Raw genomic sequence first — 26,292 nt, forward strand, 5'->3', positions numbered from 1 at the left:
CTGCTTGTATTGCTATGTATCAACAATCTTTACTCCCCCTCAGTCCTGATGCAGGGTCTCAACCTGAAATGTTGCTTTACACCTTTCAGCTCTGCAGATGCTACAGGGTTCTTTCAGCATATTTCTTTGTTTTTTTTTGTTATTTATTGACACACAGTGCAGAGTAGGCCCTTCTGGTCCTTCGAGCCATGGTGCCCAGCAATCCTCCAATTTGATCCTAACCTAATCACGGGACAATTTACAATGAGCAATTAACCTACCAACCGGTATGTCTTTGAACTGTGGGAGGAAACCAGAGTATCCGGAGGAAACCCACGCGATCATGGGGAGAACTTACAAACTGCTTGCAGGCAGCGGTGAGAATTGAAACTGGTTGCTGGTACTGTAAAGTGTTGTGCTAACCTCTATTTTCCCAGACTGCAGCATCTGCACTTTTTTTTCTACTTGCATTGTTTTTTGATTTTGGAATTTTATGCTCCTGATTGTGAGAGGTGATGACAATGTTCGTAATTCCAAAGAGTATTGGTCATTGTGGAATAAAACATTTAATTTAATTGTGCAAATGACAAGCAAATAGTTTTCTGGGCTGGTTCATCAGACAGTATGTGTGCTGTTTTTCATTTGCAATGAGTGAAATGTAACTGGTAGCAGAGCTATGGACTTGTGGATGAGGTTAGGATGTTGGTAATATGCAGGATTGTCATCACAACAAGTCCAGAGCAGATGCCATTTCACTGGCAGCGACAATGCATACATCTGAATGCTCTTCATTGATTACAGCTGGCATTTGATACTATTATTCCCTCAGCTAATCAAGGTCTAGGCCTCGATACCCCCTTGTGCAACTTGATGCTCAATTCCCTCACTTGCAAACCCTGTCAGTTTAGATTGGCAACGTCATCCCCACTATCTCCATCAGCACAGGCACACCACAGGGCTGTGTGCTCAGCTCTGTACTCTACTCACTTTATATATATATGACTGCGAACACAGGTCTAATGGCATATTTAAGTTTGCTGACAACACTACTGTCGGCTAAATCAAAGGTGACAAATCAGCATAGAGGAAGGAGATTGAAAGTCTTGCTGTGTTGTGCCACAACAACCACCTCTCACTCAAATTCAGCAAGATCAAAAGGCTGATTATTGACTTCAGGAGGAGGAAATCTGGGGTCCATGAACCAGTCCTCATTGGTGGATAGAGGTGAAGAGGTCTAAAAGGGTGGGGGGAGGAGAAGAAGAGTGCAATAGGGATTCTATAGTTAGATTCTGTAGAAGTGAAAGAGACACCAGGATGGTATGTTGCCTCTAACGTGCTAGGTTAGGGATGTCTCAGATTGGGTCTACAACATTCTAAAGGGGGAGGGTGACCAGTTGGGAGTTTTTGTATATATTGGTACCAATGACATGGGTAGGAAAAGTGAGGATGTCCTGAAGAGAAATAAGGAGTTAGGCAGAAAGCTGAAAAGTAGGGCCTTCAGGGTAGTAATCTCTGGATTGCTGCCTCTGCCACACACCAGTGAGTGTAAAAATAGGATACTTTGGCAGATGAATGCATGGCTGGAGCATTGTTTCAGGGTTTCAGATTTCTGGGTCATTAGGGTCTCTTCTGGGGAAGATGTGAGCTGCACAAAAAAGATGGGTTAGAGCTGAACCTGAGGGGGCAGGTTTGCTAAAGCTGTTAGAGAGGTTTTAAATTAATTTGGCAGGGAGATGGGAACTGGAGTGATATGGCTGTGGATAGGGCAATTGGTATTAAACAAGATGCAGTGTGCAGTGAGACTGTGAGGGAGAACAGGCAGATGATGGGTCAGAATTGCAGTTATTGGGATAATTGAAGGGAACATGGGGCCAAAATCAATAGGGGTGATGAATACAGGACTGAAGGTGTTATATTTGAATGCACACAGTATACAAAATAAGGTAGATGATCTTGTGGAGCAGTTGGAGATTGGTGGGTTCTGGGCATCACTGAGCTGTGTCTGAAAGATCATAATTAGGAGCTTAACATTCAAGGATACACATTGTATTGAAAGGGCAGGCCTTGTTGGTAAATAATGAAATTAAATCCTTAGAAAGAGGTGATATAGAATCAGAAGATTTGGAGTCCTTGTGTGGAGTTAAGAAACTGCATATAGTCTTCCCAACAGTAGCCAAGGTGTAGGATATAAATTTCAACAGGAAATACAAACGGCTTGTAATAAGGGCAATATTATGATAGTCATGGGGTTTTGAATATCCAAGAAGATTGGGAAAATTAGATTGGTGCTGGATTTTAAGAGAAGGAATTGGCAGAATGTTTATGAGGTGGCATTTTAGAGCAGCTGGTGGTCTAGTTCATGAGGGGAAAGGCTATTCTGGATTGGGTTTTGTTTAATGAACCAGATTTGATAACGGAGCTGCAGATAAAGGAGTCCTGAGGAGGCAGTGATCATGATATGAAAGAATTTACACTGTAGTTTGAGAGGGAGAGGATGAAGTCAGGTCTCTCAGTATTGCATTGGTGCAAAGGGAATTACAGGGGCAAGAGAAAGGTAGAGGTGTTGCCCAAAGTTGATTGGAAGGGGACACTATCAGGGATGATGACAGAACGGCAATGGCTGGAGTTTCTGGGAGTAATTTGGAAAGTGCAGAATAGATGCATTCCAAAGGTGAAGAAGTATTCTACAAGGAGAATGATACAACCATGGCTGACAAGGGAAGTTCAAAACAGCATATCAGCAAAAGAGGGGACCTATAATATAGCAAAACTTAGTGAAAAGTGTTATATTTTGTTTGGTAACTCCAAAAGCTAGTCAAAACCAAAACACGGGAGCTGGAGATAAACATGTCTACTTTGCTCACATACAATGTGGTGATGTAACGATGTATGCCATTCACGTACTTTTACATGGGTTCTGGTGCAGGCCAACACGAAACGGGCACAAGAATTTTCAGAAGCATGGTTCTCTTCTAATAACTTTGTAAGCAAACATATCGAAGCAGATGCCGTCTATGAACCTCTAATTAGCCAAAAAAAGGCATGAGCCAGTAGAATTCAAAGGTCAGCCGAAGCCAATCAGGACCGAGGCAAGCGAATGGGGATCTATATAAACGTGAGCATTCCCAGAGAGAAACACCAACAACTGCACAAGGTGGATGTCACCTTAATGGCAATGAAACATCTGCAAGCTATTTGCTAAGCTCAGTGAGCATTGCAACATCAAACTTTTACATATAACCCATAATGAATTATAAAAGCAAACAAGGAATATGTAATCAAACAACATTTGCAATGTTACTCAAATAGCAGTGATCTATCCTCCCTGCTGAGGTATAAAGTCCATCTCAGTATAGTACGATATGTAATGTATTGCTCTCTTGTTAGATATAGTACTATGCAAAAGTCTTGGGCACTTGTAGATAGCTAGGGTGCCTAGGAACTTTACACAGTACTGTATTTGTAAGTGTGGAGTTGAGAGTGAGTTTGTAAATCAGGCATAAGCAAAGGGTGTTAGGAGTGGCAAGGGTGGAGCACCAAGGGAGGGGTGTCGGGCAGTTGGCAGAGAAGTAGTGCCAGCAGTGGTGGTGGGGGGGGGGGGGGGGGAGAATGGCATGGCTGTAGACACACCCTGCCTTGAGACGGCAGGCAAGGTCATTTGATTCTAAACAATTGGTTTATTGATCATTACAGAATATCTCTCTAGTGCCTCTCGCCCTTCCCCTTTTCCAACCATGATTCCCCTCTCCCTGCCCTCTTCCCATTCTCCGTCCACAAAAGAGACCCATATCAGAATCAAGTTTATCATCACCCACGTACGGCATGAATTTTTTTTGTGGCAGTAGTACTGGGCAAAAGTCTTAAGCACCCTAGCTATATGTTAGCATTCATTTTAGAGGACTAGAGTATGAAAGCAAGGTGTAATGCTAAGTATTTATAAGACATTGGTCAGACTGCATGGAGTATTGTCAGCTGTTTTGGGTAGTTATCTAAGAAAAGATATTTTGGCATTGGAGACGGTCCAGAGGAGGTTCACAAGAATGATTGCGGAACTGAAAGGATTAATGTATGATGCATATTGGATGGCTGTACTTGCTGTAGTTCAGAAGAATAAGGGGGTTGGATCTCATTGAAACCTATGGAAAATTGAAATCCTAGATTGAGTGGTTCTTTCCTATATTGGGGAACCTAGGACCAGAGAGCATAGCCTCAGACTGGAGAGATGTCCATGTAGAACAGACATAAGGAGGAGTTTGTTTAGCCAGAGGGTAGTGAATCTGCGGAATTCATTGGGTATATTTAAAGTGGCAGATGATAGGTTCTTGAGAAGATTATGGGGAGAAGAAATCAGCCATGATGAAATGCGGATCAGGAACTTTGGGCCGAATGGGTTAACTCTGCTCCTATGTCTCATGATCTTGGATGTAAGTAAGCAGGTAATTTACTTCTGTGTCTTCAATAAAGATGAATTATGGTCAAAATTCTATGCGAGTACCTTCACTCTTTGAAGTAATGCTATAGAATTGTTTATCCAATAACACAAAAATAGGATGTTATTTGATAGGTAGCCCCCTTGACAATGAAGGACTCCTATGCTATCAGGTTCTTGAACCGACCTGCACACCCCTAATTCCACTTCAGCAACAGAACACTTGCATTACTGTGGACTTGTTTCTGATTGTGGTATTTTTTTCTTTTAATGTTTTGCACACTCTATATTTCTTAACTGTCTTATATAATTATAAGATAAAAATTTCTTCAAAAGGATTTTGATATTTGAGACAGATGCCAAGATTAAGGAAAGCATTTTTATTGGTCCACAAATCAAACAGGTCATCAGTGACAGGCAATTTGAAGAATTTCTAGTGGGACTGGAGAAAATCACATGGAAGGCATTCAAGGAAGTTGTTGAAAATTTTCTCAGCATCTACAGAGCACCAAACTACATGCAGCTGGTTGAAGCATATAAAACCATGAAATGCAACATGTCACTAAAGATTCATTTGCTGCATTCCCATTTAGACTTCTACCCTGCAAATCGTGGTGCTGTTAGTGACGAGCATGGTAAAAGGTTTCACCAGGGCATTGCAGTCATGGAGAAAAAATACCAGGGCAACTGGAATCCATCAATGCTGGTGAATTATTGTTGGACACTTAAGTGAGAAGCCTCAGACACTGAATACAAATGAAAATCATTATCAAAATATTTTTAACCTTGAACTATTTCAGAGCATCAGCACCATTATGCAATTAAACACATTATATTCAATAAAAGTTAATTTGTTGCTTTTCCAAATTCCTACGTGATACAAGTAGTCTGAAATTATATTTGTGTTCATCTTCAAGCAGTCTATCATAAACAAAAAAAAATCCTGAGGAAGCAACACTTTTGAAAAAATTTGTTGTCCATTGTAATTTATGTAACATGTATAATTTGCATTTTAAGTTGTCTGAATATATGTATGTGATGTGCAAGCAATTTTTAAATTATTCCTGTACCTCATTGTACTTTTGGATACAATAAACTTGATTTGACCCCTTGTACTGCACTGCTGTGGTATTTATATTAGTTTTTCCTCCCATGTTCACCCCAATTTCTTGACTACACCATGATGTATTTTCCCTGTTTTGCTTCCACACTACCTCAGGATGTATAACACCAACTGATATTTTAAGCTATGCTGAACTAAAGGATTATCGGATTTTATTCATTGAGTGGTTTGTTTAATATCAGTTTATAGGGGAAATAGAAGAGTAAATATTTTTTTCAAAGAGGACTCCTGACCAACAAGACAAAACCTTGAAATTAGAGCTTGGCTGCTCAAATATTAGCAAGCACTTTATCACATAAAGAGGACTGGAGCTCTGAATTTCAACAGATTTTTGAGGCTGGGGATCTGATGAAAATTTGAAAACTGAGCTGGTTAAATTTTGATAAGTTTGTTAAAGGATTGGATGATTAGGAAAAAAAGATGCAAGAGCCATGCTTCAATCAAGTAGTTTGAGGAAATGTAGGGCTTCTTCCTTTCTGAGTGCTCAACAGTTTCCGATTCAAGAAATCTCTTTTCCCCTTCGTCCCCCTGTGACATTTTTAAAAGCTATCTCATGAAAGTCACTCATCCTAGGCTCTCCTTGCATGACTTAGTGTTGGATCTCATTTCTTTCATCAAATAGCTTGGGATGTTTTGTTACATTTAAGATGTTGTATGAATGCAATTTATTGTTGTTGAATGTGAACCAGACTGGCCTTGTGTCAATAAATTTTAATAACCTTTTGTTTGTTTTCTAGCATGCAGCATTCTGGTCCAGGTGCAGCTTTGCAGTCTCTCGAGCATTATATTCTACTACAGTCCACGATCCAAATGAATCTGTAAGTTTTGCTTGATAGCTATCTATGAGAATGTGAAATTGTTTGGCTGAAGATGGAGATGTTGTTGTCACTCATGAGGAGACAAAAACTTGACACCGTGAATATACAGTACCATTGCTAAGTTCAGCAGGAAGTTCAGAAGCAACCTTTACTTTCAGAAAATGTGCACACAAAGTCGTTGAACTGTATAGCAAGGAGGTATCCAAAGGAAAGCTAGGCAATAAAAAGGTAGAAGGAATAGGAAGATGGGCTGAAGGCATGCGATGACAGGTGCTGGGTGAGCACAGATGTGCCATTACAGACCATGAACGTCAAGTGGATTCTTTGTGTTTTACATCCCATGCAAGTGTGTGTGTGTGTGTATTTTTAAACTGAGTGCAGGACACATCAGAAACGAGGAGAAAAACTTGCAACACTTGGGTTTGAAGACAGAAGACGGGGGTTGCTGGCAGTGTTTTAGAGAGGGTGTACTCTGTAACAAGATAGATGATCATTCTTGGTTATAATGGTATGAGGAGAATGGTATAGTATCAATATCTGGTTTATTATCACTGACATGTCATGAAATTTTCTGTTTTGCAGCAGCGATATAGTGCAATATATTGAAAAAGAAACTTCCTGCAATAAGAAATATAAAATAGTGTAAAAAGAGAGCAAAATAGTGATATAGTGTTTACAGGTTCATGGACTGTTCAGAAATCTGGTGGTGAGGAGAAGAAGCTGTTGCTAAAATGTAGAGTGTTGGTCTTCAGTCTCCTTTACCTCCTCCCTGATAGTAGTTATGAGGAGAGGACATTACTGGATGGTGAGGATCCTTATTGATGGATGCTACCTTCTTGAGGCACTGCCTTTTGAAGAGATTCTTGATGGTGAGGAGCTGAGTACCCATGATGGAGCTGGCTGAGTCTATGACCCTCTGTAGCTTTTTACAATCCTGTGGATTGGAGCCTCCAGACCAGGCAGTGATGCAACCAGTCAGAATGCCCTTCAATATACATCTGTAGAAATTTGCTAGTCTTTGATGACATACCCAGTAAACACACATAGTAAGGTGGTTTCATTCAAGAATGAGGAAGGAAAATGAAAACAAATGATATGAGTAGAAATAACAATAAAGGAACTATCCAGGAAGATCGGAAATTGGAATCGAGGCTGAGGTGGTTGGCAAAGCTTAATCAATCTCCAATTGTAGAATAACAATTCAAATTTTGTGCTTAGTAAAAGCTGTTGCATAGATGGTGGGGAGAATAGTAGTTGAGAACAGGAGAGGGACATGCTTCCAGAACACTTAAGTGATCAGGGACTGGGAATTCATCTATTGTTGGAGGAAGTAAGACAAGAGTATTAGAAACAAAGGAGCTAAAGATAGAGTAGCTATTTCAGCTTTTGGAAACAATGGTGAATCTCTGTTGTGCTATCAGAATATTTTTCAGTAAGTGTACGTTAAGCTGGCCTAGATGCAATGATTCAGCTTCAATCTTGTAGAAAAAAATTATGCTGTGTGTACAGAAGTTGTACTATATTTAAGAAGTTATAGTGTGGCACTATTAATATATTCATGCAACTGCTGAAATTGTGAAATAGCATAACACAGTTTATTCACAAGTCTTAAATAAGATGCAACAAAAGTGATGTTATAAAAACTAAAATAGTTAACCTTTTAGAAGATGTTGCCAGATGGATCAAGAGCTTGCTAGTGCTAGGGAAGTGATAGGGTAATGGAAGTCTTTTAGATAGCTAGGTTTTGGGTGAGTGGCCTTGTGCTCAAGACTTTGTTTACTTGATGTACGTAAATGACATGCTCGTAGGCATTTTCCGTGACTAAATTAAGGAGAATGACAATATGAGCAAAAAAGTAGCATGTCAAGGTAGATTGATGGCAAATCGAGTTATTAAATATATGTTGGCCAATAATGAAAGGACATATGCCCACAAAATATAGTAACTGTTGGTATTAGAGACTGTTAGGTGCAATTACATATTTCAACAAAGGTAAGAAAGCAGTGATGCAATAAAATACAAATACTGTAGGTTTTTAGGTTTTACTTTTAGCCAGGCTATAAATATCAAAACAATAAAGTGATATTGAAATTTTATTGAGATTTGGGCAGATTATTTTTATGATGGTTAATTAGCAAGGATGTTAAACTTGCTTCAGCACCTGTAGCTTGAGAGTAAGACCACTTCATCATCACGTCTGATTGTTATCGATGGATCAAACAAAACTGTATTAAACCATAATTTCCTCTTGCAGTGGGCACATCAGTGCTTGCCACTCTGATTTTGTAAGGAGTTAATTAAGTTGCGAGAGTGGGCAAGAATTTTGGTAGATGTATTAAACTTTGTTAAATATTCCTATCAGCTTTCTTGCAATTAATACTGTATCAACCATTAAGGTTTTTTTGATGCTTGTTTCCACTGCAGACATTTGACAAGATCCTTATTGCGAACAGAGGAGAGATTGCATGCCGGGTAAGATGCTCTTTATTGCAATGTCTTCTGTATTAATTAAAGGGAGAGGCATAGCTTTGGGAATATATTTATTTAAATCATTCTGTTGCAGAATAATAGAATTCTATTACATTGAAGACAAAATTCAACCCAACATACAGTGCCGTGTTACCTAATAAGCAACATAATTAATTTCATTTCCTGGCTTTTTACCGCTATAGTTCTTATTTTTCAATTATCAAATTCCTTTTATTTTTAATTCCTTTGGTTGATCTGCTTCCACTACTCTTTAAGGCAGTATTTCAGATTGTAATACTGCCACTCCAAACAAGTTTTTTTTTTTCCCCTTGTCCCTTGCTATTAGTTTAAAGATTCTGTCTCCAAGTTACTGACCTGCCTGTCAATGGAAAAAGTATTTCTTTACCTTATCCAAACTTCCAGCTAAAATTAATCATGCCAACTGTCATGTTCAGGAAAGAAAATCCCTGGTTGTCCAAGCCCAATATGGTTGCAATAAATGACAGATTTTTTTTGGTATGGTATTAGTAGTGGGATATATGTTGACCACAGCAGCCGTGAGAATTCTCCTACTGCAAACTGTGCTGGAAATGTTCTTGTACACACAGGAACCGGAATGTCACTCTTTTTAAAGTGTCATTTGAAAGACATCTCCCCCAACGGTACATGAAAATCAAAGAACTGCAGATGCTTGGAATTGGAATCTCTCTGACAGTGCAGCACTCCCTCGGTCCTGGAGATTAGCCCTAATATTGTGGTTAAGCCTCTGATTTTGGGCTAGAGCCCAATGTGTGTGTTACATGATTGAGATTGAAGAGAGAAAAAGCCACATTTGGCTCTGTACATGTCATTACAGATTTAACTAATTTGTGGGAGCTTCCAAAATGTGTCATTTTTTATCAGCTTATTTTGCAATAAAATTAGAAGCTGCTTTTATTTCAAATAACACGTGAAGCTCCATCTAAGCCCACAAAACACAGATGACATTTTCTCCTTTTTTTCTTCTGTAACAAGGGACTGGTGATAATTTGCATTGCCATTTCTTTGTCATAAATTAGTTCACTGTAGTTTGAGTTTATTACTGGTGACTCTAATTTTCACTTGCCAGATTCCACACCAGTACCATTTTTGAAGCTCAATAACTTAGAAACTGCAGGGAATATTAAAAAAAAACCTCAGTGGTTCTGTTACTATACAGCTCCAAGTATTCATTAAGTAAGACTTTAAAGTATCCAGATTTGACCTCTAGTTTGTGCTGAGATTACTAATCTAAACTAAGGCAAAAGAAGAGCTGCCTTAATTTGTTACAGTATTTTTGCAGTTGAAAGTAGAAATGTTTGGCAATGTTTCTTCTTGGTGTCAGCTGAGGATAGAAGCTTAAACACTTTGACCAGAAAAAGAGCTGTCAGCTTCTAACTTGAATGGCTTGGGTTCAGTCCTGACCTCTGGTGCTGCCTGTGTAGAGTTTGTACATTCTCTCACGGCTTTCCTCTAGATAGATAGATAGATAGATAGATACGTAGATACTTTATTCATCCCCATGGGGAAATTCAACTTTTTTTTCCAATGTCCCATACACTTGTTGAAGCAAAAACTAATTACATACAATACTTAACTCAGTAAAAAATATGATATGCATCTAAATCACTATCTCAAAAAGCATTAATAATAGCCTTTAAAAAGTTCTTAAGTCCTGGCAGTTGAATTGTAAAGCCTAATGGCATTGGGGAGTATTGACCTCTTCATCCTGTCTGAGGAGCATTGCATCGATAGTAACCTGTCGCTGAAACTGCTTCTCTGTCTCTGGATGGTGCTATGTAGAGGATGTTCAGAGTTTTCCATAATTGACCGTAGCCTACTCAGCGCCCTTCGCTCAGCTACCGATGTTAAACTCTCCAGTACTTTGCCCACGACAGAGCCCGCCTTCCTTACCAGCTTATTAAGACGTGAGGCGTCCCTCTTCTTAATGCTTCCTCCCCAACACGCCACCACAAAGAAGAGGGCGCTCTCCACAACTGACCTATAGAACATCTTCAGCATCTCACTACAGACATTGAATGACGCCAACCTTCTAAGGAAGTACAGTCGACTCTTCAGCACCCCAAAGATATGTGAGTTTGTAGGTTAGTTGGCCATTGTAGATTGCTCAATGTTTTTAGTGTAGAATCTGGAGGAATTGTTGGGAACGTGGGGAGGTTAAAATAGGATTAATGTAGGATAAGAACAAGTTGGTGCTTGATGATTGGCACTGGCTTGGTAAGCTTCAGGGCCTGTTTCTGTGTTCAATATCTGTATGCTGTTGCAGGACGTTGTTAAGGCCACTTCTGGAGTACTGTGTACAGTCCTGGTCACCCTAATCAAGGAAGGATGTCATTAAACTGGAAAAAGTGCAAAAAAAAGATTTACAAGGATGTTACTGGTTCAGGAGGCTTTGAGTTAAAAGGAGAAGCTGGATATACTAGGACATTTTTTTCCCCAGGACCATAGGAGGGTGAGGGGTGACCTTCGAGGTATATAATTAAGTGGCATAGATAAGGTGAATGATCAGTCTTTTCCCAAGGGTGGGAGACTCCAAAACTAGAGGTTCTAAAGTGAGAGGGGAAAGATATAAATGAGACACGAGGAGCAATTATTTTATGCAGAGGATGGTGAATATATGGAACAAGCTGCCAGAGGAAGAGGTAGGGGAAGGTACAGTTATGACACTGGAGGCATTTGGATAAGTACCTGGATAGGAATTGCTTGCGGCAGTTAGTAAAATTCCGTCTTCCCCAAGACTACTGGTGCAATTGTACATTGCCAACATAGAGAACATCCTCACATTGGCCATTACTGTACGGTTTGGTGCAGCATCCTCTCACAATGTATAACAGCTACAGCAAACTGTCAGTTCAGCAGAGAAAGGTTGTTGGCAGCAGTCTACCATCACTGCAGGGCTTGTATGTGTCTAGGACAAAGAAGCAGGCAGGAAAAAGTCATTTGTGGGCACCACCCACCCTGCAGACTGCCTATCCCAAAAGCTGTCTTCTGGAAGACGCTGTTTAAGACTATTAAAACAAAAACTTCACAGCATCTTACAAGTTTCTTACTGCCACCTCCCCATTAATCGGATCAACCCCCACCTCAAACCCCTCTATCTCTTAATTCATCAACGCACTGTACTGTAAACACTTTAAAATCACTTTATAATGCTTTTTGCATTAAAAAAACATGCTGGTGTTTATGCACATTTTGTTTCATATCCGTACTTTAAAAAACTTCATTTTTATACAATACTTTATAATTGTTGAATGTTCTTGTGTTTTGTCACCTGTCATGCTCACGTCACTGCAAATTTGTAATACATGTAAATATATATGGTGAATAAAGTTGATCCTGATCCTCAAATACAGGCCAAATTCAGAAATATGGGGCTGTGTCAGTAAGGCAGCTTGATTGGTATGGACAAGTAGAATTGAAGGGCCTATTTTCATGTTGTTTATCTCTGATTGTCTAATGGTTAAACTAAAAAAAAATTTAAATATTCAAACTTCTAAATGTTCTATTTTATTGTCTAGTTTATATACCACTGTGTATTCAAGTTGAACTGAACTGGATGACGTCCTAACCTGGAAAACTAAAATGAGATTATCAAAGATTAATTCCGATAATATTGAATCGGAAGGCACAATACAAAACAAAATAGGACAGCTGTTTGAGAACGGCTCTAATACTTGACTCTTTGAGAAATTATTACTTTGTGAGCCCAACAGTAAATTTGTTTGCTAGTTATTTGTAGAAGTGCATCTTTTCAGACCTGTGCAGTGTTTTTGAACATTAATCTATTAGCCCTATGTTAGGTGATTTGAATTGGCTCGCAGTCCAGCATGGAGGCATAAAGGTATACTTTCTAGAAACAAGTCCTTCAGCCCGATTCGTCCATGTGAACCAAGCTGGCTAACTGAGTTAGTCCAAATTACCTGCATTTGGCCCGTATCCCTCTAAATCTTTCTTATCCATGTTCATAGATAGAATGTTTTTTAAACATTGTAATTGCACCTACTTCTACACTTTGTCTGGCAACTCATTACATATATGCGCCTCACTCTGGGGAAACATTCTCAATTTCCTTTTAAATCTTTCCTCTTTTTAGTTTTGGTCTTCCCTGACCTTTTGAAAAGGTTGAAAAATTGTAATAATTCATCTTATCTATAACCCTCATGATTTTCTATGCCCTGCAGCTTCCTGCACTTCAGGGGAAAAAGACTCCAACCTATCCAGCATTGTAACTCAAGTTTTCCAGTCCCAGGAACGTCTTAGTGAACTTTTTCTTCAACTTAATTTAAAAATCTCAACCTTTGTGTTCCACAGCCAAGACACCCATTATTCTTTCTAACCTCCACTGATCTGTAACCCTTCTGAGATCTCTTTCTTCTGCACTTTCCTAATGTAGGTGTGTTGTCAGCAGTGGTTGCACTTTGTGCTGGTTACCACAGAGTCAGAGCAATACAGCATGGAAGCAAGCCAGCCAGCCAAGTGAGCCTGTGCCTACTATCAACCATCCACGCACACTAATCTCACATGAATTCCATCATTTTATTCTCTCAGCGTTCTTATTGACTGCTTTCAGCAGCTCCACAATAGTGATAATTTACAGTGGCGAATTAATCTGCCAACCTGCCTGTCTTTGGGATGTGGGAAGCATCCAGAACAGGCAGAGGAAGCCCATATGGTCACAGGGAGAATATGTAAACTCCACATAGACAGCATCCAGGGTTAGGATATGACCAGGGATTTTGGCACAGTGAGGTAGCAGCTCTATTAACTGCTCCACTGTACAGTATAAATGTAGAGCAAGGAATTTCCCTTCAAAAGTGCTCCATCTCCTTTGAGATGCTGTTTACAACCAAATTCAGAATCAAGATCTGAATCAGGTTTAATATCACTAGCATATGTTGTGAAATTTATCTTTTTGCAGCAGCATTACTTTACAATGCATAATAATAAAACACCATGAATTATTATAATGGGAAATGCATATAAAAGTTAAATTAAATAAGTAGTTAAAAAAAAAGGGGGAGAAAAGTGAGGTGGTGCGCATGGGCTCATTGTAGGCCTCAGTGATTGGGAAAGTGTTGGAATCCATTGTTAAGGACGAGATTCCGGGGTACTTGGAGACTAATGATAAAATAAGTCAAAGTCAATATGGTTTCTTTTAAAAGAGAAATCTTGACTGACAAATTTGTTAGAATTCTTCGAGGAAGTAACAAGCAGGGTGGGCAGAGGAGAGGCAATGGATGTCATTTACTTAGATTTTCAGAAGGCATTTGATAAGGTGCCTCACATGAGACTGCTTAACAAGATAAAATCCTATGGTGTTACAGGAAGAAACTGGCATGGATAGAAGAATGGCTGATGAGCAGGAGGCAGCGAGTGAGAATAAAGGGGGCCTTTTCTGGTTGACTGCCGGTCTCTAGTGGTGTTCCTCAGGGGTAAATACTGGGACTGCTACTTTCCAAATTGTCAGTGATTTAGATAATGGAATTGATGGCTTTATGGCAAAGTTTGTGGATGATACGAACATAGTTGGAGGGGTCAATGGTGCTGAGGAAGCAATTCAGTTGCAGCAGGACTTGGACAAATTAGAAAATGGGCTAAAAAGTGGCAGATGGAATGTAGTGTTAGGAATCGTATGATGAATTCTGTACAGACTATTATCTAAATGGAGAGAAAATTCAAGCATGAGGGGTGCAAAGGGACTTGGGAGTCCTGCAAGGCTTCCAGAAGGCCAATTCACAAGTTGAGTCTGTGGTAGACAAGGCAAATGCAATGTTGGCATTTATTTTAAGGGAATAGAATATTAAAAACAAGGGGATAATGTTGAGCCTTTATAAGACACTGTTCAGGCGGCACTGGAATATTGCCAACAGTTTTGGGCCCCATATCTCAGAAAGGACATGTTGTGATTGGAGAGAGTCCAGGAGGTTCATGAAGATGACTCTGGGAATGCAGGGGTTTACATATGAGGAACATTTAGCAGCTTTGGGCCTGTACTGACTGGAATTTAGAAGAATGCATGGAGATCTCATTGAAGCCTACTGAATGTCGAAAGGACTAGATTAAGTGGATGTGGAGAGGATGTTTCCTTTTGTGGGGGTATCCAGAACTGAAGGACACAAACTCAAAATGGAGAGGTGACTTTTTAGAACAGAAGTAAGGAGGATTTTTTAAGCCAAAGAATGGTGAATCCGTGGAATGCTCTGCCACAAACTGCAGTGGAGGCCAAGTCCATGGGTATATTCAAAGCAGAAGTTGATAGATTCCTGATTGGTCATGGCATCACGGGATATGGTTAGAGGGCAGGTGTATGGGGTTGAATGCGATCCAGGATCAGCCGTGATGAAAGAGTGGAGTGGACTTGCTGGGCTGAATTGCTTAATTCTGTTCCAGTGTTTTGTTGTCGTCTTGTGAGTTGCCTTGAGTTCGGTTATGAAAGTACAGTGGAAGTTGATTCAATGACTAGTAACTTCCAAAAATGGATAAAATAAAATACCTTAAGAATTATTTGGAATTCTGTAAGAATGGTGAAATTGGACTACTTTGATAACTCTTCCAAATGACAGACATGGGCACAGTGGGCTAAAGCCACCCCCGGGTGTTTAATTCTTTGATTTTTTATTAACTAAGTGTAATTCTTGCCTTCTGTGTGCTTTGCTTCCCTTTTGTTCTCTTTTCTCGAGTCACTGCCTCAAGTTGGTAAATGAAAATTCAACGAACGTCGACCCACAATGTGCACATCAGTCCTGTACCACTCACTCATCTGACGATGGACACTTGTGGTCTGGTACACCCTGTCAGGATATCTTGGCCATTCTTCCTCTCAGCTATAATAGGAAGCCATCTACACTAGTTAAAGTTACCTTAGAACCATAGAACATTGCAGCACATAAACAGGTCTTTTGGCCCTTCTTGGCTGTGCCGAACCATTTTTCTGCCTAGTCCCACTGACCTGCACCTGGGCCATACCCCTCCAAACCCCTCTCATCCATGTACCTGTCCAAGTTTTTCTTAAATGTTAAAAGTGAGCCCGCATTTACCACTTCAACTGGTAGCTCATTCCACACTCCCACCACTCTCTGTGTGAAGAATCTCCCCCTAATGTTCCCTTTAAACTTTTCCCCCTTCACCCTTAACCCATGTCCTGTTTTTTTTTCCCCCCCTAGCCTCAGTGGAAAAAGCCTGCTTGCATTCACTCTATCTAAACCCATCATAATTTTATACACCTCTATCAAATCTCCCCTCATTCTTCTACACTCCAGGGAATAAAGTCCTAACCTATTCAACCTTTCTCTGTAACTCAGTTTCTCAAGTCCCGGCAACATCCTTGTAAATCTTCTCTGCACTCTTTCAACCTTATTAATACCCTTTCTGTAACTTGGTGACCAAAACTGCACACAGTACTCCAAATTCGGCCTCACCAATGCCTTATACAACCTCACCATAACATTCCAACTCATACTCAGTTCTTTGATTTATAAAGTCTAATGTACCAAAAGCTTTCTTTACAACCCTATCTACAAGTGATGCCACTTTTAGGGAATTTTATTTTTGTATTCCCAGATCCCTCTGTTCTACTGCACTCCTCAGTGTCCTACCATTTACCTTGTATGTTCCACTTTTGTTTGTCCTTCCAAAGTGCAGTACCATTGGTTTTTGGAGTTGAGTGGAACCATTGGGTGAAAAGAATAAATGTTCAGCAGAATTCTGTAGATTTGGATTGTCTGAAAAATTTTTTCATTAAAAGCATTACTTGGAGTACTGTGTCCAGTTCTGGTTGCCTCTGTATAGGAAGGATGTGGAAGCATTGGAAAGGGTACAGAGGAGATTTACCAGGATGCTGCCTGGTTTAGAGAGTATGGGTTAATCAGAGATTAAGGGAGCTAGGGCTTTACCCTTTGGAGAGAAGGAGGATGAGAGGAGACATGATAGAGGTGTACAAGTTATTAAGAGGAATAGACAGAGTGGATAGCCAGCGCCTCTTCCCCAGGGCACCACTGCTCAGTACAAGAGGACATGTCTTTAAGGTAAAGGGAGGGAAGTTCAAGGGGGATATTAGAGAAAGGTTTTTCACTCAGAGAGTGGTTGGTGCGTGGAATGCACTGCCTGAGTCAGTGGTGGAGGCAGATACACTAGTGAAGTTTAAGAGACTACTAGACATGTATATGGAGGAATTTAAAGTGGGGGGCTATATGGGAGGCAGGGTTTGAGGGTCGGCACAACATTGTGGGCCGAAGGGCCTGTAATGTGCTGTACTATTCTATTACTTAGAAATATTGTGTTGCTCTGCAGATCATTAAGACTTGCAAAAAGATGGGGATAAAGACGGTTGCAATTCACAGTGATGTGGACGCCAATGCTGTAAGTAACTAATTACCGGTATTCCTTTTTTTTTGCTCAGCATTGTAGATTAGTGAAAATAGGCTGTGCTCTTATAACACACAGCACAATTAATTAAATGGGATTACATTTTGCTTAGAAGCAACTCTGTAGTCTTGATTTTTGAATAACTGGACACTGCCTAATCCATATTAGATGTTTTAACTTGTGATTTTTATACATGTAGAAATTTCAGTGAGAAATTCTATAGCTTTCAAAAGTATAGCAACTGATATTTCTCTTGTTTGCTTGATGAATTAAAAGCTACTTAGATGCTTTGCAGAGTGCAAACTCAATACTTAGTGTGGAACAAGTAGAGACAAAGTGAGACTTAAAAAACTCCTTTTACAATTTCCTGGCATCCCACAGCATCTTCCTAGTAATGATTTATTATTGAAGAATCATAACACGAGTAATGTAGGGGGTGGATGTCATCGGCCCATTAGTGTCTTGCACACAGCAATACTCTATTGATTAAATAATTTTAAGACGTTGATTGAGGGATAATTACTGGTGTCAGCTCCAGGAAAAATTCCATCTTCTTGATGGTGCTGTGGAATCTTCTGTATTCATTTGTGATACTTCTTCTTTGGAAAGCACCTCTGGTGCAGTGGTCATTCTGTATTGCCCAGAATGTCAATGTAGATTTATGAATCTTTGTTGAGATTTCACCCTTTGAGTAGTGAAGAGAGGGCTATCTACAGAGCCAGAAAATTGGTTGTTGGCGTGTATTATAACAGGCGCAATAGAGATAGCTACAATGTTTTAGAAGCAGACAGGAAAATGGCAGTGTTGAGAATCACTGGAAGTATTTGAAGGGCTTGTCACTCTAAAGCGTCAAAATGTTTTGGGTCAGAGGTAAGGAAGGCAAATGCAACGTTTGCATTCATTTTGAGAAGACTGGAATATAAAAGAGAGGGTGTTAAGCTAAGTCTTTATAAGGCACTGTTCATACTTCATGGAGTACTGTGAGCAGTTTTGGGCTCCTTCATCTAAAAGGATGTGCTACATTGGAGAGGGTTCAGAGGAGGTTTACAAGAATGATTCTGGGAGTGAAAGGGTTAGCATATGAGGAAGTTTGATGTCTCTGGGTCTGTACTCACTGGAGTTTAGAAGAATGTAGGGGAATCTCATTGAAACCTATCGAATATTGAAAGGCACAGAGAGAGTGGATGTGGAGAGGATGTTTCCTATAGTGGTTGAGTCTAGGACCAGAGGGCTCAGCCTCAGAATAGAAGGACTTCTCTTTAGAACAGGAAATGAGAAATCTCTTTAGCCAGAGGGGGTTGAATCTGTGGAATTCATTGCCAGAGATAGTTGTGCAGGCCAAGTCATTGGGTATATTTAAAGTGGAGGTAGATAGGTTCTTGATTAGTAAGGGTGTCAAAGGTTACAGGGAAAAGGCAGGGGAATGGGTTTGAGAGGGATAATAAATCAGCCATGATGGAGTGGTAGAGCAGACTTAGTGGGCTGAATGGCCTAATTCCTTTGGTCTATGGGAATGAGGAATAAGATAATATATAGGATGTGGGGGATGATAGACTGAAGTGGGCAGTGCGTTGATGGATTAGTGAGCTTGGTGAGTGTCGTGAGCATGCTGCCATTATTCCTGTGGAGCTTGGAAATGGAGAAACTGAGTACTGGGAACATTTGGGGAAATGAGTCTGTGGTCATTAAAGTTGTCAATTTTGTTTTTATTAAAAAGGTAATACTTTAATGAAAGAGAATGAATTCATTGGCTACCATAATAAATTAAACCTGATGAACTGTTATTACATTTAAGTTGGTGAATAGATTACATACTATTTGGTACTCTTGCCACAAATGGGCCAACCCAAATTTCAGTGACGATCAGAATTTCATTCTGTAAGTCATTACATCAAAGATGAGAAGCCAGGAACACAGACCAACACCCCAACATGCAAACCCTGATTACACACTTTAAGCTTTGAGCTCTGTCAAGGGAAGAGAATGCCAGATGGATTGAAGGAAATAGTTGAGAAGTTTCTCAAAGTTTAATTGGAAAAATAAATGTAGTGATAACTGGCAATCCCTGGCCTGTGAAAAGGAGCATTCAATGAGGCTCAGGACCTTGCGTCCATGGGTAAGGAGAACATAGGAACCCAAGACAACTGGTGGGAGGAGTGGATCAGCTCACACAGTACACACCTAGCTGTCAGGTCAGACTCTTACTCAACCACTTCTGGCCCCATATTGACTTCAATAGTTATGTCAGAGCTGGAGTGGAGGCAAGTCATCCTGGATCGCAAGGGATGGTCAGAAATGAAGAATAGCCAACCAAGCACAAAAGTTACGGAAGAAATATAAAGTTTCAGTTGCTGCCAGCTCCCGATAGTTTACCTAAAGATTCAAAGTACATTGATTATTGATGGATGTGTGCAATATACAACCCTAAGATTCATCTTCCCACAGACAGCCACGAAACAAGAAACCCATGGAACTCACTTAAAGAAAAACATCAGACTCCATCACCCCCACATGCAAATAAAAATCAAGCAAAACACAAGAAGCGAGAGAAAAACTCAGAATATAAAATAACAAAAGACAAGGTCATTGAAATGGTCTAGGAATGTTCAGTTTAGATCAGTTCTGTTCAGTTTAGTGCTGTGTCGTTCATTGACTGCAGAGCCAGTCAGTCCCGATCAAAATTGCTCACATAGTTATTTTTAAAAAAGGAGAAACCAGAAAGACATTATAACATGAACTACAGAGTCCAAGCCACAAACCACATTGATTAAACTTTGCCCAAGACTCCGGCACCATCCTCTGGCAGCATTGAGTGAGAGAGAGCGACTGGTCACACGCAGGCACCTTCATCCAGCTGCAGCGAGAGAGAGAAAGACAGGTCAAGTGCAGGCAGGTGGTGCTGAACACCTGCTTGCCTTCCACTCTCATCCTCATTGATTTCAATCTTCCTCAACACTTTAATTGTCAAGATCGGCAAGAACTGGAGTCGATTTATAGGCTTGTGCCTTGTTGCCAGGCTTTTTGGCCTCCAGGCCGTGCCTTTCACTTGAAATCTCACTGAATTCCCTCGGAGACGCAAATTGCCAGATTGCTCTATCGGCCCTGAAACACACCATCAAAATGTAGAGCACCTGTTTCAATAGTAACAGAATCATATTTGAAAAGAAGTAGTAATTAAAAAAAAAAGTAGTTTCGTGAATTGTTTGAAGGATGTTGCCTTCGGTTGCATTGTTTGCTGATGCCGGCTTTTTCATGTAGACATTTGATTTTTTAAAAATCTGATATTTCAAAGTTCAGAGTAAATTTATTATCAATGTATATGTCATCATATTGAGAGACCCTGAGATTCATTTTCTTGCAAGCATTTGCAGTAGAACAAAGAAATACAATAGAGTTAATGAAAATCTACACACAAAGACTGACAAACAACCAATGTATAAAAGAAGCCAAACTGCACAAATGCAAATAAATAATACCAAAAAGTATATTTCTGAATCCTTTATTCTAGATTTTCGGAGTTTGCTGGCCTCCTGAAACTTGTTGAACATCAGTAAGCTTTTGCAGTTGTAAATGACACTTATTCTCACGCACGTTTAGATTGTTTCTCCCAGTGTAGTGCTGAGGAAGTGCTGCACCCTCAGATGGGCAGTACTGAAGGACTGTTGTGCTACTGGACGTGCAGTATTTAGGAAGGAATGCAGAACGGGGCTTCATTTGCAAATTTACAGTAGTTGCAGATTAACATTTCCACAACACTATTTTGAAGTGGTGGTAGGGGAAGTGCCTTGTGTTCTGGCTGGTAATTATTGCTTAACAAACTCTACAAAAACAGATCATCTGGCCATTATCATCTTGTACTTTGTGGGACTTTAAATTATTTACAGCAGATAGATGTAATCCACCTTAAGACATCCTGAAATTGTGAAGGGCATTTTATAAATGTAAGCTGTTTCTTTAGTAATGTTATGAAGTTCATGCCAGTGCATAATGTAATGGAGAGTTGTTCCGTGTACAAAACAGCGTGGCTTCCAAAATGTGGTTGGTTTGCAGGAAGGCTGGCTGCATTTTTTCAAAGGTAAGTGTGTGGGCTCCTCCATTTTCTCAAGATTCGGAGTGTGATACGAAAACCACTTCCTGAATGCATTCATTAATGGACAATGACATGAATGACCCCTATTTATAGGATTAATTTCTGTACTTGGGAGTGGGTACTGTCTGTTCTTTCTGTGTGATAATGTCTTCAAAGACTGATTCATTATTTTGCCCTGGTCATTAATGAGATTGCACCTTGATGTGAGAACATTGAACCGTCTAGTCATCTTGATTCTAAGTAACTGGACTCGAGCTGAGTTTTGTATTGAATCATTAGTGTGAATTATACTGATATGTTGAATTTATTTTAGTGATCTGCTAGTAAAGAGCAGTACTCAATTAGCCAGTCACTACTAATAAGCAAGCAGACCTGACACCGTGTTAGTCATTGCTTTTTGTTTTAGTGGCTTGATTTTTGTATAGGCATTAAATACTCTGATCTCCAGTCCATTTAACAAACCAGGACAGATTGAGGAGTGTGGTTGTCCATTTGAAAGTCTCTGCTGTGTTTGGTACAGCTTGTAGATTGAAGGCTCTGCATCCTGTTTTCTGTATATGGATGTTCACTTTCCATACACTCAGTGGCCACTTTATTAGCTATGCCTGTACACCTTCTTGTTAATGCAAATATCTAATCAGCCGATCACCTGGCAGACATGGCCAAGAGGTTTAGTTGTTGCTGAGATCAGACATCAGAATGGGGAAGAAATGTGATCTAAGTGACTTTGACTGTGGAATGATTGTTGGTGCCAGACGGGGTGGTTTGAGTATCTCAGAAAATACTGATCTCCTGGGATTTTCACACGCAACTGTTTCTGGAGTTTACAGAGAATGGTGCAAAAACAAACATCCAGTGAGCAGCAGTTCTGTGGGTGAAACACCTTCTTGAAGTGGATGGGCTACAGCTACAGAAGATCACACCACTATTAGGTTCCATTCTTATACTTAATAAAGTGGTAAGTTAGAATGTAATGACAAGGCTTTCAGTGAGGTCGCAGGAAAGGAGATTTGATAGGACGGGAAGGGGTACAATTTGGCTTGGAACTAAATAGAACCTTCTGTAAGGTTATATTGCCCCATGTCCTAAATATTGCTATTATTTGTACATCACTGACAGAGATCTGGTATAACCTGGAATGACTTAGAGCAGATAAAATTGAGCTTAATCTGACTTCCAATTCTGGTAGCGTATGCACATAAAGTATCACGTGAGTAAGCTGAAGCTAATGGTCAAGCATTGTCAGTAACATATGGTTAATAATGCATACCTTTTTCAAATTTGTCTCACGAGAGTAACGAGCTTTTTTTATGAAGTGAAATTTGTGTTTGTTTTTCGATTTTAGTTCCATGCCCAAGTAATCAGTTAAGTTTATTTGGAAAAAGTGCTGGAAGCACTCCACAGGTTAGACAGATTCTGAAGAAAGGGAACATTTATTGCTTCATATCAAACGTCATCAGATTGGAAACTATATATTTCTTCTCTGCACCCCCCCCCCCCACTCTCTCTCAGTGCACTCCTCTTCTGCCTTTTCTTCTTCCACTCCTTGCCCATGGGGTCCTGAACCCATGTTAGGTAGTTGAGACTGTTATGGGAGTACTTTCACCTAAAGGAATGTGGCAGTTGGATATATGGTTTCATTGTTACATGTCATCTAAATTCATTAAAGATGGACTATAAAGGTATCTTGAATTGTTCCGATGCTTACATATTCCAAATAAATAAGAGAAAATAGCCCTTGGTTATATCTTCACTTGATGTCAATATTTTAAACATTTCTGAGAAGTGCTTTGGGATAGTTGTTGTTTAAATGGTACATGTTTCAGCTCTTAATGGGCTGTTAAATGTTCTGTCCTTTTTTGCTTCTCCCTCGCCTGTGCCAATATTTCTCCATCTGTCAATTTTTAATCTTAAACATTCGTATTAGATCATTTCATACTAGTCTATTGAAAGGAGACTTGGCCTTGTATAATTCTGCTGAGTCTGTGCTGCTGTGTGTTCTTAAAGTGCAGTGCCAACTACTGAATGTGATTTCTCAATGTTTAACTGTGGCTTGCTGCAATTTTATGGTGCCCTGGCGAGACTACATCTCTAATACTGTATCCAGGTCTGGTATCCTGACTTAAGGAGCCAGTTAATTCACCTCCAAATGTTTACGATGCAGGTCATCAGGTCTCTGAAGATTTGCCACCTTTCTGTTAAAAAATAATTTCTCCAATGTAAATTTATTTTTACTTGCACTAAATCTTTGAGCTCCTCATTCAGTCTTTGTAGATCACCTCTGTTTCTAGGAATATTTTCTTTTTCTTTAATTTCTTAGCAATTTCCTTTTCCCCTAGTATAATTTTTCCTTTGTCTGGCTGTATAGGACACACATTTAACTATGGATGATCTTTTTGCTCTTTCACAGATCTATAGAAATTTAGTTTTGTTTTTATTATTTTTTTTAACTGTTGTTTTCTTCCTCAGTAGACCTTGGACCACCTTTGCTGAATTCTCCTAATGTTCAAACTGACTAAATTCAGAGCCCAAAACAGTCCTTCCAGGTGAGGCGACACTTCACCTGTGAGTCTGTTGGGTCATCAGCTGTATCCTGTATTCCCAATGTAGTTTCCTGTATATCAGTGAGACCTGATGTAGATTGGGAGACTGCTTCGCCGAGCACCCACACTCCATCTGCCAGAAAAAGCGGGATCTCCACCCATTTCAATTCTACTTCCTAATCCCATTCTGACATGTCAGTCCATGGTTGCCTCTACTGCTATGAGGAGGCCACACTCAGGTTGGAGGAGCAACACCTTGTGTTTCATCTGGGTAGCTGCCAAGCTGATGGGATGAACATTGATTTCTCAAACTTGTAACTGTACCCCCTCCCCTTCACCATTCCCTATTCCCATTTCCCCCTCACCTTTTTCCTTACCTGCCCATCACCCCCCTGCCCCCCCCCCAATCTGGTGCTTTTCCTCTTTCCCCTTCTTCGATGGTCTTCAACCCTCTTCTATCAGATTCCCCTTCCTCCAGCCCTTTATCTCTTTCACCAATCAACTTCCCAGGTCTTTACTTCACCCCTCCCCCTCTCCTGGTTTCACCTATCACCTTGTGATTCTTCCACCCCTCCACCCCCCATATTCTTACTCTAACTTCTCATCTTTTTTTTCCAGTTCTGATGAAGGGTTTCAGCCTGAAGTGTCAACATTTTATTCTTTCCATAGATGCTGCTTGACCTGAGTTTCTCCAGCATTTTTGTACCTTCTTGGTTACATAATAGGCCTTTGAACTAATGCTCTTTTTTAACTTCCATTAGCCAAGGTTGGAGCACTTTTTCTGTTTTCTTTTTTTGTAGCTTAATGGATGTACATGTAAATAAATCAGAAGATAAGTCACCTCATCAGCATCAGCAGTACCACTGAGGAGGCAAGACATTTGATTAATAAGATAGCAATGAATGGAGCCATAAGTGAAGAAATAGCAAAGCCACTCAGGCTGAAGAATGTATATAGATGCCAGACAAGCAAATGAACCACAGCTTGTCCTCTTTGCTCTCTTTTTAGTCATTTAATCCAATAGGTACATCTTACTGAAATTGTGTAACTACTGATTCTGGAGCCAGACTAGGCTTTTTCTTGTTCCTCTAAAGTCTTCACATAGAAAAGGGCATCAAAGTTCAAAATATTTTCTTCAAGACGAATGATGCATCTTAATGCTGGAGAAATCGTGTGTACAGCATTCCTTGGGTGAATCTGACATTTTTTTTAAAGCTGCACTTCATGAACAATGGGTTGTCTGTTGTTTTTATTCCTGATAAAAGTACATAATAAAGCAGAAATGATTTTTGAGATGGAATTTTGGGTTATTGTAAATTTTATTTTGAATATGTCAATGGAAGAGATGAGGAGGAAAGTTTCTAACTTTGTTGACACACAGGATACCTTACTCTGACAATTTCAATTGTAGGAATAGCTGAACTTTTAGCAGGAAGGATATAGTATCTGTACATTTCCTTGATACTCAACAAAATACAGGTGCACAGCCCTTTGTTCTGTTTTGTTCTATTTTGTTCTATTTTTACTTTCGATAGGGGAAAAAGTAGACTACAAAAAGTATTTCAAAAAGTTTTGCCTTTTTCTTGGAAAAAATCTCTGAAATATTGAAGATGCAAATCCACAAATGTACAAAATATGTACTTCCTATATTTAATAAATAATCATGGAATATTTTAAAATTATTCTTCAAGAAGAAACATTTAAATTTGGGATGCTATACAGAATTTTCTCTATCTAGCTCAGTGAGATTAAAATACTTTTCCAGTATTGGTCACCAAATTTCATGTATAGCATTTGCATTTTTAATTCTAAATCAAGAATTGAGAATTCGGACCCAAACATCTTGAAATGATTTTGCAATCATGGGAGTGGATTCAGACCACTCGACTCCTTGAGTTTGGTCTGCCATTCAGTTTGATTATCATTAATCTACACCTACAATTCGATACTGTAGGGGGTATGACTTCTTTGGAAAAAAGGACGTATTTATATCACACCTTTTCCTGACCACAGGACGTCCTGACTTTTTTTTACAGCCAATTAAATACTTCTGAACTTGAAGTTGTCAGAATACAAGATTTTCCAACAACGTGACATTAGCCTAATTTTCCACTTGTGCTACAAAGAAAAAATTGGACTTCAAAGGATTCATAAAAGTATGTATATTTTTAAATTTAACCCCCCCCCCCCCCGAGTTTTGCTGACCTCGACTATGTTGGGAGGGAGCTGATTGGCTTTAGTTTTCCTGGAACAGGGAAGGAGAGAAATGCGTTATGCATTTCCTAATTTTCATGTGGTGAATGTGGTTGGGAAATGCATGTGTGGAGACTCTGGCTGATGACGAGGTCAGCTGTTGACAATCCCTCTGGCAGATTAAACAACTGAAAATTTTCACTTTAAGATTAGCAGCGAAATTAGCTATTTTGTAGTGAGGTGTT

General features: G+C 39.7%; 1 protein-coding gene across 1 annotated transcript in view; it reads left to right on the forward strand.

The window, feature by feature from the left end:
* The window catches only part of pcca (propionyl-CoA carboxylase subunit alpha), a 458,281-nt gene that overhangs the window by 15,730 nt on the left and 416,259 nt on the right, over window positions 1-26,292 (forward strand). The window contains exons 2-4 of the mRNA XM_073028749.1: window positions 6,269-6,349; window positions 8,774-8,821; window positions 17,147-17,215. Coding sequence (XP_072884850.1) covers window positions 6,269-6,349; window positions 8,774-8,821; window positions 17,147-17,215 — 198 coding nt within the window. The remainder of the gene's footprint in view (window positions 1-6,268; window positions 6,350-8,773; window positions 8,822-17,146; window positions 17,216-26,292) is intronic.

Source organism: Hemitrygon akajei, chromosome 2, assembly GCF_048418815.1.
Source record: "Hemitrygon akajei chromosome 2, sHemAka1.3, whole genome shotgun sequence".
Lineage (NCBI taxonomy): Eukaryota > Metazoa > Chordata > Chondrichthyes > Myliobatiformes > Dasyatidae > Hemitrygon > Hemitrygon akajei.